The 16039-nt window shown below is 40.6% G+C and overlaps 1 protein-coding gene across 2 annotated transcripts in view; it reads right to left on the bottom strand.

The window, feature by feature from the left end:
• ranbp10 (RAN binding protein 10) overlaps positions 1-16039 on the bottom strand; it is a 44375-nt gene that overhangs the window by 19398 nt on the left and 8938 nt on the right. For both annotated transcript variants that reach the window (XM_077248784.1, XM_077248785.1), the window contains exons 2-7: positions 13322-13433; positions 12022-12074; positions 3523-3690; positions 3349-3371; positions 2364-2548; positions 2083-2195 (exon numbers count right to left, since the gene is read on the bottom strand). In XM_077248784.1, the coding sequence (XP_077104899.1) occupies positions 2083-2195; positions 2364-2548; positions 3349-3371; positions 3523-3690; positions 12022-12074; positions 13322-13433 (654 nt within the window). The remainder of the gene's footprint in view (positions 1-2082; positions 2196-2363; positions 2549-3348; positions 3372-3522; positions 3691-12021; positions 12075-13321; positions 13434-16039) is intronic.

The raw sequence follows: 16039 nt of genomic DNA on the forward strand, positions 1-16039 counted from the left end.
GATGGAGGCTGCTGCTGCGGCGCGGGAGCAGGGGCAGACGCAGGCGGACGCCCACGGCGACGAGCAGACCGAGGAGCCGCGGGCGGTGGGGTGGAGGCAGCAGCTGACCGCCGCGGCAGGATATGTTTGATGGCCTCAGTCTGCTTCTGTACAGCCGAGAACTGCTGGGCGAAGTTCTCGACCGCGTCGCCGAAGAGGCCGGTCTGGGACACGGGGGAGTTAAGGAACCTGATCTTGTCGGTCTCCCGCATGTCAGCCAGACACAGCCAGAGGTGGCGTTCCTGGACCACTAGTGTGGACATCGCACGACCCACTGACCGCGCAGTGACCTTCGTCGCACGGAGCGCGAGGTCAGTTGCGGCACGAAGTTCTTGGAGAACTTGTGGATCATGACCACCCTCGTGCAGGTCCTTCAGTGCCTTGGCCTGATGAACCTGCAACAACGCCATAGCGTGCATGGCAGAGGCAGCTTCCCCACAGGCCTTGTAAGCCTTGCCGGTCAGGTCCGACGAGTACTTACAGGCCCGGGAAGGAAGACACGGTTCTCCACGCCAAGTGGAGTTAGGGCACAGTTGCATAGCAACGGCCCGTTCCACTGGCGGGATACGCGCGTATCCCTTAGCTGCCCCGCCATCAAGGGTGGTGAGGGAGGAGGAGCCACCGAGACGGTTTCGGGCAGTAAAAGGTGCCGTCCACGTCCCTGTGAGCTCCTCATGCACTTCCGGGAAGAAAGGCACTGGGGTGGGTTGCTGAGAACCAGCGCGCGCCACCCCGAGATACCAATCGTCCAACCTCGAGGGCTCGGGACACGGTGGAGGGTTCCACACGAGCCCGATCCTGTTGGCGGCCCGGGAAAGCATGGCCATCATCTCCGGGTCCGACTCGGGCACCGCTGACACACCTGAAGGAGGCAGCGGCTCCGAGCCGTCGTCCGCAGAGAGGTCTGACCCACCCTCCGATGCAGCGATCGACATCTGGTCGTCGCAGGGAGCGCCGAACGAAACGACCGGTACACATCTCGAGGACGGTCCAGAACGTTCCGTTGGCAGCTCAACTGGTTGCGGAGCATGAGAGGAGTGAGGGTTCCTAGGGGGTTGGTTCCCCGAAGGAAGCGCGCTCACTGTAATCCTCAGGTCACCCGTGTCACTGCCCGAAGCAACCCGCGAAGGGGGGTTGGAACGAGGTGCAGGCACGGGGACTCCGCCCCTTTGCAGGAACGTGAGTCTCGACCTCAGCTCCGAGATGGTCATCTTCCCACAATGGGTACATGACTCATCCACGAACGCTGCCTGTGCGTGTTCGAGGCCCAGACACACGAGGCAGCGATCGTGACCATCCCGCGACCCCAGGTAACGACCGCATCCAGAAACACACAGATAGAACGTCATCTTGAAAAAGACGCGAACTATCTGTGTGAGCTCTTTTAGGGACTACTCTCACTGGTGCTGAAGCACGCAGGGGAACAGCCACAGCGATCACAGACGGGAATGTGCACCCGTCTGTGCGCTGGATCTCTCTCGCTGGAGGTCTTACCAGCTGTTACAACAGCTTTTGAGCGCTTGCCAGGCGCACCTTACCAGCTGTTATAACAGCTTTTAAGCGCTCTGAAGCGCACCTCACCAGCTGTAAAAACAGCTCTTTTTCTTTGCTCAGTTTTTAAAATAAAAAAAAAAGAAAGAGAGAGAAAGAGAAACTGCTCGCGCTGCCGTGCTGTCACGCCCGCACCGGGAAGGAGAAGTCCAGAAAGGCTCGTAGTAGTTGGTTTCAACTGAAAGCAGAGACATCGAAGTGTTTGGCTCCGAAGCAAAAAGCTAGTGTGCAATCGCACCAGCTGCTCGTTTATACCCGCGCTAACGAGGGCGCGCAGCTGATACAAATGATTGCACGCCAATGTGTATTGGCTTGTTTTAGTTTCACTCGAAGTAGATTGGCCTCTCTAGCGAGATTCCTATTGGTCAGTCATGACCTACGTTGTAGTGACTGACCGATAGGGAACAGTAATATTTTCCTACCCAAACCCCAAATAACATGGGAAGATCTGTTATTTTAAGCTACACTAGTTGACTTTGATCGAGTACTCACTCTGTCTGTTTTTTATTGAGGTTTGGTCCTCTTGGATCATGGTCTCTGTGGTTCTGGCAAAGGCCATTGCTGTGGCACAATACCCATGATGCACCAGGTAGCTGGACACCATACTGCAGATATAAACATAAAAACGTTAATGTGGGAATATTATGAATTACGAATTAGGCACATAAGGCTGATTAGCAGAGTAACATGCATTATAAACTACAGCGAATAGAAGTAGATGCTTTATCAATATTGTGACTGCTGAATTTATTTTCAGGTGACAGGCTGCTCACTTCTGCAGAACCGCCTGCCAGTCTCCCAGTCTTTCTCCGATGGGGAAGCGGGCGATCATGCTGTGGATCTTGGCCCTCCATTCGCTCATGTAGTCCTCAATGTCAAACACAAAAGGCTGTTGGCCAAAATTAGCATCTACTATCTCCCCTGGAGTTTGCAGCCCTACTGTGGGGTACAGGTTAGGCTGAAATGAAAGAGAAAAACAGAAAGACAAAAAGAGAGAGCTGAGAGACTGCTTAGAAGGTCTCCACGTTCTCCATCAGTAATTCTCAGCACAAGGAATCATTCAGTCACACCAACAGCTTCATGCAGAAGCATAAATCCTCATCTGAGCTCATTACTAGCCTATGCCACGCTATCAATCTACTGTTACTGGTATTTATTTAGCAGACACAGAGCGACTTACAAATGAGGAATATTACAATATTATCCATTCATTTCATGGGGAGAGTAACGTGAAGTGCTGCTATACGAAGATCCAAAGTATTACCAGTACTTCTTGGGCTAGTACACTGTAAATATACATACTGTAAACCCAAAATTCTGAGGTGATTTTTAATACAAACACTTTCAAATAAACTTTATTTTAATTTTAAATTAGATTGTCAATTCCAGTTCATGTGGTCTCAGACTCATTTGAGAACAGTGTTATTATATTATTATTTATATACAAAGTATATTATTTATTATTATTTCAAACAAGCTTTTATTTGTATATTTTCGGTTTCAATTTTATTTAAAGTAATTTTCTTATGTGCTTTTGTCATTTTTACTAAATTCTTATATTTATATTTAGCTTTAATTTATTTTTATTTCAGTTTTAGCCATTTTCGTACTTCAGCTTCAAACTTATTTCAGTTAGTTGCAAAGACAAAACTATTTTTTAAGTGTTTCATCTGACATTTATATTATTTCAATTACTGATTTTGTTTAAACTTACTTTTAGATTACACTGTTTGAGAGAGGTCTGTGTGCTTTACTTACTGGCAGATCTGTGAAAGCCACACCTGGAGGAACACAAATCACAATATCAGAACCTCTCAGGATTGTGGATTCAGAGATGATACTGAAACTTTATCTTGAGTCGCTAAATTGATTTCTAATGATTTAAGCATTAATAAGATTTGTGCTGAAAATCATTTTCCATTCAATTATTACCTAAACTGTGCCCGTTCTTGGTGTAAAAGCATGTGTTATTGATGAGGTTCACGCAGCAGCCAATGACGTCACCCGTTGTGAAGGTCGGGCCATAAGGTTGACCAGTCCCTGAGGAACAAAAGGAGTGTCCGTCGTCCCCATGATAACCATAGGAGTGCTTGTCCCAACCTAAGGTGAGAGAGAGAAATTCAGTAATTAATCTCGGCAGCACTTGGATTAAAAAAAAAAACTGCATTTCCTGTTTCGATGTTTGGGGGGAATCTGCAGAGTCCTGAAAAGTGGATTTGAACATGCTAAAATAGACTTTTATCAGATGATAAAAAGATATATCAGATGAAAATATGTAATATTTAAAGATGCATGGTATATGTAGAAATTTCCCAATTGTGTTGCACATATGTAGAAATATTCCGATTTATTTTAGATTCATTGCACATCAACTGAAATATTTCAGGTCTTTTATTGTTTTAATACTGATGATTTTGGCATACAGCTCATGAAAACACAAAATTCTTATCTCAAAAAATTAGCATATCATGAAAAGGGTCTCTAAACGAGCTATTAACCTAATCATCTGAATCAATTAATTAACTCTAAACACCTGCAAAAGATTCCTGAGGCTTTTAAAAACTCCCAGCCTGTTTCATTACTCAAAACTGCAATCATGGGTAAGACTGCCGACCTGACTGCTGTCCAGAAGGCCATCATTGACACCCTCAAGCAAGAGGGTAAGACACAGAAAGAAATTTCTGAACAAATAGGCTGTTCCCAGAGTGCTGTATCAAGGCACCTCAGTGGGAAGTCTGTGGGAAGGGAAAAGTGTGGCAAAAAACGCTGCACAACGAGAAGAGGTGACCGGACCCTGAGGAAGATTGTGGAGAAGGACCGATTCCAGACCTTTGGGGACCTGCGGAAGCAGTGGACTGAGTCTGGAGTAGAAACATCCAGAGCCACCGTGCACAGGCGTGTGCAAGAAATGGGCTACAGGTGCCGCATTCCCCAGGTCAAGACACTTTTGAACCAGAAACAGCGGCAGAAGCGCCTGACCTGGGCTACAGAGAAGCAGCACTGGACTTCAGGCATTTTGGCACTTCCTTCTCCCCAGTCTTCCTCCTGACTCTGGCACCTTGATTTCCGAATGACATGCAAAATTTGCTTTCATCCGAAAAAAGTACTTTGGACCACTGAGCAACAGTCCAGTGCTGCTTCTCTGTAGCCCAGGTCAGGCGCTTCTGCCGTTGCTTCTTGTTCAAAAGTGGCTTGACCTGGGGAATGCGGCACCTGTAGCCCATTTCCTGCACACGCCTGTGCACGGTGGCTCTGGATGTTTCTACTCCAGACTCAGTCCACTGCTTCCGCTGGTCCCCCAAGGTCTGGAATCGGTACTTCTCCACAATCTTCCTCAGGGTCCAGTCACCTCTTCTCGTTGTGCAGCGTTTTTTGCCACACTTTTTCCTTCCCACAGACTTCCCACTGAGGTGCCTTGATACAGCACTCTGGGAACAGCCTATTTGTTCAGAAATTTCTTTCTGTGTCTTACCCTCTTGCTTGAGGGTGTCAATGATGGCATTCTGGACAGCAGTCAGGTCGGCAGTCTTACCCATGATTGCGGTTTTGAGTAATGACACAGGCTGGGAGTTTTTAAAAGCCTCAGGAATCTTTTGCAGGTGTTTAGAGTTAATTAGTTGATTCAGATGATTAGGTTAATAGCTCGTTTAGAGACCCTTTTCATGATATGCTAATTTTTTGGTTTTTTGGTTTTCATGAGCTGTATGCCAAAATCATCAGTATTAAAACAATAAAAGACCTGAAATATTTCAGTTGGTGTGCAATGAATCTAAAATATATGAAAGTTTAATTTGTATCATTACATTATGGAAAATAATGAACTTTATCACAATATGCTAATTTTTTGAGAAGGACCGTATACAGGCAGATGCTCCTTTTTTACATTTGAGCCCCTGCCTCTGAGGAACTGATGCACTTATTGACTCCCGCCTGATAATGTTATCTTCCCAGCTGTTCTAAAAAACTGGATATAACAACAAAATTGTCCTTTAAAGGCTTCATCCACACTGAAGCTCGTTCGAGGGGCAGCTGGACAAGCCTGTGTGTAAATTTAACAAGACCATTTGAACAATTCAGTAAGCCTCGGCTCGCACTGCCTCAAGCCACCAAGAGGAGGAGTCCGTCTACCTCACTGACTGGGCTGAACTGAATCAAAACTTGTATGCGTGTTTTGGTCTATTGGCACACCATTATGATAAGTACATGATAAAAATGGTGTTGCGTAAGCAATTGTATTTATAGTCACTACGTGAAATGGAGTAAACAAGTGCATTCTGTGAATGACAGACAGATGCAAAAAGAATGAAAAAATGAGGAAGTAAGGCAGTGGCTGGTGGGGGCTTGTTGTGTGGTAATAGATTAATCTGCAGAGCAATGCAGGCTGGGATATTACTCCTAAAGCAGAGCTCAGTGTTCCCTTCATGCTAATGAAATGGGCAGAACTCCAGAATGGGATCAGAGACACGGAGGTCAGCGGGGTGTGTAAAACCATTACGCTCAGACTGCACACATACCCACACACGCAAACATACAATGCGCCATACATTCTCATAGGATATCACACATGACTTTGATTAAAGTGTTTTGGAATCATGGGATATTTAGTTATTTGCAAAAACCAAGTGAACTAAAGAGAGAGAAAAATTATTTAAATATTAGATATATTAGAAGTGAGCATAAAAAAGAACTTACAGACATTTGATCACATTTAAACATTCGTATAAATTTGCTTGTGTCATGTGTATGTATGTATATATATATATATATATATATATATATATATATATATATATATATATATAAAGCACCTACAACTAGAGAAATAATATCTTGCTGTTGGCTGTAGAATCCAAACTAACTAGAAAATACATTGGCCACCCTACATGCGTTTGTCTATATTTCCACTATATTCCAAAGCGCTCTGACAAAGAGTGGTTTAAGCAGAGAGCACAGAGGTCAATGAACACACAATTTGTAGTCAGCACGCACATGCCGAATTGGCTAGATTGCTCCAAAGCATTTCAAAGGCATCAGGCACAGTGGAAAAGCTAACAAGCAATTGACAAAGTCACTTGATTGGTCAGAGGGCTCACAAGAGGGTGAGATTACCCCAACTGTGCCCAAAATACAAGCCTTTTTTCTTATACAATATACACCATTGTTCTAAAGTTTTGATCTTTCTATTTATAAAAGAATTTTGAATAAAAGTGTTATGGTTTCCCCAGAAAACATTAAGCAGCATACTATTTTTTAACTTTGACAATAATAAGAAATGTTTCTTGAGTCCCAAATCAGCATATTAGAAGTATTTCTGAAGGACCATGTGACACTGTTTAGAAAATTCCCGAAAATTCAGCTCTTCCATCATTGGAATGAATTACATAATAAAATATAATTTAAATAGAAAACGTATTTTTATTTGTAATAATATTTCACAGTATTGCTGATTTTACTGTATTTTTAACAAATAAATGCAGTCTTGTTGAGCATAAGAGACTTCTTTCAAGAACATTTGAAAAAATCTTACCGACCCCGAACTTTCGAACAGTAGTGTACATTTACTTTTTTTCACAACTTTCATCAAGCATGTAGGATAAGCATCTAAGTATTGCTTTATATATCAAAGAGCTAGCTAATATGTACTGTTATGTTTATAAAAGCACGATGTGCTTCACACTCCTAAATGTATTGCTAAATTCATTATTGTCTACTAGCACATTATATCTTCATTAGTATCAGCTTAACTGAAGCTAAAACTTATTTACTCCACCTGCTCAATTAGGTCTTTAATTTAGCAACAAATTTTGATTTAATTTTAATCAGTTTTACTACTAATTACATTTCAATTTAGTCAGTTTAACTTGACATTATCAAATCATATGCTTGTAGAAAATGATAGGATAAAGCAGCCTACATATTTTTCAAATTCCAAATATTGTGTAGAGGAGTATGTTCCACATACTATATTCAGTCACATTTCCTTTATAACATTCTGCATTATGATAATGTGCGCACGTTTCATTTGTATTTTTCCATCAAACTGGATTTTGTTACGGTGTCTTTTTTCACTGCAGTTAGTCATTTAAAACTAGTCCAGTAGCAGCTTGATGTCCTCCGCTGTGTGAATGGATGCTCTGTCAGAATGAAAAAAAAAATTCTGATTAACTTTAGCTTTTAGCAATGAATAATTGTGACAAGGCTTTGTGATCTCAGAACATTCTGTGTGGCAGGTAAAATCCATTGAGGAAAACCAATAATGAGATCTAGGTCTCCTCTCCTTCCCTTTGAGGACTCATGAGGAAAAAAAAAACATTACAAAGTTATTTCCTGAGATTGAGGAGCACAGAAAGAAAAACCCTGGATTCTCTGCATTTGCAAGGTCATTCTCACAGCTAGTGTTTTTCAGGGCATGCTGAGGCATGTTCATGGCCTGAATTACAGTCTGACTGACTAAAGGATATTAAAAAAGTGTAAGACAAAAAAAAGTAGAAGACAAATGATCTGAAGCTACAAGACCATACTCAAAAGTGAATTGTAATGTCAGCACTGGCCTTTTCATGAAAAGATTTATCAGTGCACGCTAGTGCAAAGAAGAAAATCTGTTCATAATCTTTATCAAAATGTAATAACTTCTCTTTTAATCTTCAAAGCTCTTCCACATAAACAAACTTTACTTTTTGGCTCAACGAAACCCTCCCATCCAATCGCATGGTTCAATTTCTGGTATGTAACACCCACTCAACACAATCCAACCATTTTCGATGGATGAAATCAAGTCCCTCCCAACTTTTCTCTCTCCAATATTCTGAAAGAATTAAAAATAGGATATGAACACAATTTATGTTTTATTTTTTAAAGCTACAAAAATGGACTGACTCACCCATTCTTCAGTTACCTACAGTTCACCATGACCCATGGTCAGGGCTGGGCGGTGTGACAATATATATAGTTACCACGGCATAAAATGTCTATCATTAGAGATTTTGCTATATCGTGTATATCGCTGTATGTAAATATATGACACTATTGACAATTCAGAGTGATGAAATACATGAATGAGTATATAAAGAGGATGCTTGATGTTAAAAAGAGTAATAAATAAAAGGAACTCAATGCTCGTGCCTGACTGGCACCCTGCCAAAGTGCACGCAAGGAAAGCTGCCTCTCTCAGAAAGCAATCGCGAATTTGGGAAGTGGTCAGTGTTAAATAAGTAGTGCACAATAAGTAGTGAAAAAGAACTGACTGACGCTTAGCGTAATCACATGCAGCATGCAATCGAGAATTCAGTTCTCTTTCAAGTCTTATGGCGCTTGAATAGTCAAACACAAACGCAATTATGTCAAAAATCCCAACTTGAGGAGTATTCATGTAAACACAGCCGGTTAGGTCTCAAGTGAAAGTAAACAGTTGGGTGTAAACCGGATGTGTATCAGTATAAAGAGTATAAAGTGTGTTTGGTCTTAAAGTGACAGCAGCCTAATATACCTACCTGCTGCTCATTAATGTGAATTTTACTCTTCTTGACTGAATAACTTATTTTTAGCTTTAATAAGAATACATTTAAATTTAATTCATACAGTGAAGACTATGAAATATTTTATTTTTACATTCTATTATTTAATTTCTGTACTAATTCTATGGTTTCTAATTCTATTCTATTCCGTAGTTTTTCCTCTTTATCGCCATCCCTGTTTGAAATCTGCAATTGCAGTTATTTGCGGAATTATCAACTTTATGTGGGTTGTGGCACGGCACAGCGCGGATGAATCCAATGTTTTGATGAGAATTTGCGGCTGTCAGTCACCGCGCTAGTGTGGATATTGTCATTTGGAATCACAGATTCTACTTTTTGTAATTATGACCAACATAAGAATTTTCACCGGAAAATGTAATCTGAACAAGTAAGTGACATCCACTTTTGTTCTGACCAACTAAGGGAAAAAAAGCATTGCAGATCGCTTATCAAATCTAACGATCGCTTATTATATGTCAAACCGTGCAAATTATCCTTTGTTCTTAAAATGTTAATGTTAACTACATCAGCAGTGCGTGAACATTTTTGCATAGAACATAGAACATTTTTTGAACAGATAATCACTATAAAATAGAACTATATAAATTACTCCTGGTGTAGGTAATTCACACACATCTAAAGTGCAGTGTTATGGAAGAACCATTTCTTTCTTTTTACATCCAATATCCAACTAAAAAAATGTGATATATTTAGCAAACTAAACTTCTGTATGAAAACAGTATAAACTGTATAAATAACAAATAAAAATAAAATAAATATAGCCTTGCAGAATAAAGATATTTCTCAAAACACACACACACACACACACACACACACACACACACACACACACACACACACACACACACACACACACACACACACACACACACACACACACACACACACACACACACACACACACACACACACACACACACACACACACACACACACACACACACACACACACACACACAGGCCTATTGCAATCACTTGTCCATCAATGGCAAGTTTTATTTCACAAACAGTTCTTCTCTCATCTGCCACATGTCCAGCCAGGTTAAACAAGCACTAAGCTCGGACAAGTGGAGCAAGTGCAGGGAAACGATTGGGAAACAATAAAAATAAAAAAAACAGAGCAATTCCAAGAGGGTCCTCTCACCATTGGTGGTCGGGTACTGACAAGTTTAAATGGGTAAATTCTATATAAATATTTTTGAGTCTTCATTTTCTTTTCTGACATAGCCAACTCCAGTTCTTGTTAAAACACACCAGACATGCAAATTCTGAAATTATATTTATTTTGCCAATCAATAGTGTGCTTTCACTTAAATTGAGCGCGAACAGCGCAGCGCAGCAAAAATAGACTCTGCGCTGAAACCCCCGCTTCACTGCTGCTCACGCGACGCTCCTGCTTGACGCTCACGCGCAGCTCCTGCTCCCGGTGTGAGCGCACTCATTGATTAACATACACGGCGGGAAAATAAAACCCTGCGCTGCTCACGTAGGCCTGTCACGATAACAAATTTTGCTGGACGATAAATTGTCCAAGAAATTATCGCGATAAACGATAATATTGTCGATCTGAGACCATTTTCATCTAGAATAATGATAATGGCATAATAATGCACATACACCTTTCAAAATTCAATAAACGTTTATTTCCAAAGACTATTTAACACTGAAAATGGCAGTGCATTAAAAAACATTTTAAATATCCACAATAACAATGAACAAAACAACCAAAACCAATAAAAGCAATGGACTCTCAGTCTCTGTTAACAAAAAATGCACTTGAATAATACCAAAAACAATAAATAAAATGGATGTAAACAAAATTGCACTTCAAAAAATAATAAACAATAGGCTCAACATGCATTCCATAACAGGCAAAACTGCCTGTTAGGACCTTTGAAAACAAACAAACAAAAAAGCCTCAAGCCATTTGCAAAAAACTTTTGCAAAATAATTTCGCCAGCAAAAAAAGTGAATTGCAGTCTATGTACAGTACACCAATGATGAGAGAGAGAGATAGAGATTTTATGGCAGATTCAGTGCAAGAAATACCAACATGTTGACTTTGTGTGGCTTAATGCAGAATCTCTCAGAAATAGCAATGTTGCCAGCTGTGCTAAACATTCTCTCAGAGCTGGTGCTTGTAGCACAAATGCACATGTATTTTTGTTACCGGTTTTAGTCGATACTGTTTTACAACAAATGCGACATACCGGCTCGCTCAGGTTAAGTGGTTTGACGGTCATTCGGTTTGAATCCGAAGTGCTCCCACACTGCAGCTGTCGCGTTTGGCTTTGAAACCAATTCCATGTCACAACTTGCGTCTCGTCTTTTCGCTCTTCTCGGCAGTCGCCTCAAGCACTCCCGCCTTCCCACACAAAGTCCATGTGACTGACAAGCGCCGCCTCCCCACACAAAAGACAATGCAACTGACAAGAGGGTTCACTTCTCCTACGCTAAGGAAACGAGAGTTGTCATTCAGTCGCGGATAACAAACAAGTATGCAAATGAAATTATCGCGGCCGGAAAAATTATCGAGGTCATTTTTTTTTTATCGTGCGATTAACCGATTTATCGACTATCGCGACAGGCCTATGCTCACGCTTGCGGTGTGAAACGGCCGTAATTCACGAGGTTTCCTAAACGGAATATGTCAGACTGACCGGCCGGTCGCCGATCATGCCCGATCACGTGAAAATCAGCCAATTCCGGTCACCAGCCGATCAATCGATAAATCTCTAACAGAAATGAGATAAAATAATACAAAATAACCATATCGTGTTATTATCGTAAGGTATCTTTATTGTGAAATAAAATCTCATAACGTGACAATGAGATACCCATGGTGACTACATCATCCCTTTAGTGTACATACAAGCACAAACACTCACAAACTCACCAGGCAGTCTGTTCATGTTTACCCCCTGGGCAGACAGTCCAATTCCCATGTACCTGGAAACAACCAATGAGAGAGGACAAATGTTAGCTTTACTAAAAAATAAGGACACTGTCACTGAAATCTCTGAAACTGTATTTAAACCATATATTATGCTCCTAAAAAAAGTTACTATTCAAATGGGTTTAGTGACAGTTAATTTTAAAGGTCTAGAATTAAACAAAAAAGGTCAGAATTATTTGCTCTGCATAAATAAATGAGACACCAGAAAATAAAAGTGGCATTTATACATTTGGTAGATGCATTTATATAAAGCGACTTACATTGCATTTAAGGAAAAGAATTGGCAGAGTAAAGATATGGTTACATTAGTAAAATTTTGACGGCAAAATGTCCATTGTCTATTTTCAATAGTGTAGAATGTATAAAGCACATCTCTAACAGAAGTCACTTTCGAAACAAAAGCTTTCTGTTGGTCAACATGGTGAATACATGACCAACCTGAACCTGTTGAAAAATGGCTGGATTTCGCTTATGACATTTGCTGTATAACAGTAGATGTGACAATACTTTAAAAACAAAATACAAGAAGAATCAAGCATTTAAATAATATTGAATAATAAAATAATATTGTAAATAATATTATAAAATGAATGGTGATTAGATTGAAGAGCCCCTTCCCACAAGTGCTATATTAAAAAGTGCTAAGTGAGTCTGGGAAAAGATTTCCACAGCCTGGGATCACAGTGACTAAGGGATGACTCGACACTTTTTAGTCACAACCTGTAAGTTGCAGTTAGACATAGTAGAACAGGAGCAATCCTGCTGGAATATATTTAGTAATCACATTGCAAAGTGGTCACAGGAAAGGGTGGGACCCTTTTCCATTTATTTTTGGACAATGATATCCTCAAACCGAAGGCATGACAAACACCAACTACTGACTCAAGCATGACACATGGTTTCACATCATTTATCATTCTGAGACTGTCAAAACACCTTTTCATTAATTTCAGAATATCTTAGTATTTGGTTCATAATTTTGCTTTAATGAGCAACCATAAGTTTGAGTAAAACCTGATGATCATGTTCTTCATTATGATTTGAGAATGATCTAAAGTGGATCTTGGGCTTCAGTGGAAGAAAAGAACAACTGAACATCTGTACAAAGAGTCACATGATCAGTGCCACAAATTTATAAGGCGATCTCGAAATAGTTCTGAATATTAAATATTACTTATTAATTTGACCTTATACGTAAGGTAATATTGTCTTTATTCAACCAGAAGCTATTTGCACTTACCCATCTCTTCCTTTGCTTACGATCTTCACCTCAAAGTAGTAGATGCCACAAGCAGCGGGGATGGGATGGGTGGCCCGAACAGACGCTGCATCCTTGTGGTTTTTTCCGTGGCCTAAAGCAAGACGGAAACATTGAGGGAAATGAGTCACTGACCAAAAGCACCCTCTGATATAGATGACCGTCCACATAAATGACAACAAAGTTCAAAAAAGTTTTTAAGAGGACAAGGGTTTTCAGCTAGAGATAGGTCACGATGGTTGATGACAACAGACACTCTCCAGTTGTTTTCAAATGCATAAATATATCTTATGCCAACAGCCCATCCAAAATGAAATACAGGGCTTCATTGCAGCTGTCATTTTCGCAGTTCACTAGACAATCACTGTATAACATTTTTTCTGCTGTGGAACATTAAAAGAACATATTTTGAGAATTGTCTACGCGGAATCATTGGTCACCAAAACTGTTTGGTTACTAACATAAATAAAATATCTTCTTTTGTGGTTCAAAGAAGGAAAATCAAACAAATTTTCATAGTGGGTCCAATGTAGGCACATTGCGCTTAAGGTATTTAAATAAACCATTGTAAGGGCCCTAAATGGGTTTGTTCATGGGTTCCATGTCGTATGAATTAGATACTGGTGCTAATACATACAGGGCCGACATGGAACCTAATTAGCCCAAGTATGGGGCTAATTTAGATAGGGCAGACATGGAACCCGTGGGCCCATGCTCAATCCCATTTGATTGTACATTGCGTACATTGGCCCCACCATGAAATGTTGGCTGGGGAATGACATGAGGGTGAGAAAATAATGACAGAATGGTTTGGGTGAACTAATTATTTTCAAATGTTAAAATACTCTCCTATCCCGATTTGATATGCAGAGACATCTATATTTAAGCTGAGGTTGTATTCCCAAAGAGTGCAAACAGTGTGGCAAAAACATTGCTTTGTTTGTTTGAATGGTCCAACATGTCAACTTTTGGCTCAACCAATGACACAAGTTTGTGGTGGGACTAGGTTATCTGTTTGTGAGCACATTCCCTACCTACAGTTTGTTTGTAGATGGAGTGTGTTTGGAAAACCTGTTTAGAGGGAATCATTCTTTCTCTTTTGGTGCTGTTAGTAGTCCAGAAATTAAACAATGCACCTTCAAAAATTACTAGAAATTATAAAAAGTAAACATGAAAAAAATTACCCAGTTTACTTTAAGAGACTAAAGTGTTGATGTAATTAATCAGTGATTAATTCAAAAGGGAATGTTTTTGATCTTTTGTCAAAATGTAACAACTTGACACACTGAAACAACTTTCCTCCTCTACTTGGAGCTCCTCCCCTTGAACTGCAAAGTGCACTGGTCCATTCTGATTGGGTAAGCCCATTTTCATAAGACCAAGTTATTTCTGATGCATGCATAGCCTAAATCAACTCTCATCCTGTTTCACTCAAAAGGTCAAATTATTCAAGTAGTCTTTTGAGTTAACATCTAAAACACTCTGACTTCAACATTTCTGCTCATTCATTTCAATTGTGAGAAGTGAGTGTCATTGCCGTCTAAGCCTCCATGTACCATAGCAATGTGCTCCAATCTCCTAATCCATTTTCCTGCAGGTTGCTAACACCTCCTCCCAGCATTAATAGACACTCAGTATTGGATTCTGCAGGGCCAGGCTTGCCTCCTGAGCAAATCATTTACTCAAACCTCACAGCACTCCAAGAGTCTCATGTTTAGCTTCTCCGTGTGAACGTATATGGACGTATCTTTGTGTTTATGTGCCCCAGACCTGTAACTTAACCCACATCTGCAGTTTGATTCCAGAACACCATGTCTAGGTGCTACTGTATGTGGTGGTTTGAAGCACAAGTGCGTAAAAAATATGTACTAAGTATTTATTTATGACTCAACAACATCTTATAACTGTAATAATATTAATCACTTTTATTTTTAGCACCCCAAGTTCTGCTATCAAGCCACAATAGGTTTGTCTGCCAAACCCAGACAAGCATTCATAATCAAGAACACACAAACTCTATTTATATTAGTGGCTCACTCAACCAGAGTAAAGGCAGACGACCCTCTATGTGCAAATCCCTGACTCTCTCTTTCAACACACACACACACTACAAATGCACATACGTGTGCACGCTCCTGCCCGCCCCGTGCTCACACGCTCAATCTATTTATACATCATGCCATGACCACACCATTCTGGGAGCACAGAACAGCGAGAGGACCTTGGGTGATTCTCTCCTTCTTTAGCTGCTTGTCTGTCTGTCCCTCCCTCTATTTCTTTGCCAAACATGTTTCATGCACAAAACACAAACAGCTTTCATACAGAGTCCTCCTCTGCAGTGCATAATCATAGGCCTGGTGCATCTTAAAGCGCTGCTCTAATCCAGTGTAGGACTTATCTTTTTTTTATTGTATGTTCTGCATCTGCGCTTTATTACCTTTAGGACACATAACCAAATAATTTCCAGTCATGACACAAGGGTGTATCCCACAAAAACTGTGAGTTTACATGCGTGATCTTACACTTATTCTACTTAATAACACAATGATATGCATGTCCAATAAAATATTCCAGAAATCGAGTGAGAGAGAAGCCTTGTTTCCACTTGGTATTAAGAAGCATTTTCGATGATCACAAGTGGCCAGCCAAGACGCATTACCATTTACACCTGTATTTTCATGCGTTTCAGATGCGTCTCCT

Source organism: Siphateles boraxobius, unplaced genomic scaffold, assembly GCF_051911475.1.
Source record: "Siphateles boraxobius isolate OS27281-9 unplaced genomic scaffold, OSU_SipBor_1 31, whole genome shotgun sequence".
Lineage (NCBI taxonomy): Eukaryota > Metazoa > Chordata > Actinopteri > Cypriniformes > Leuciscidae > Siphateles > Siphateles boraxobius.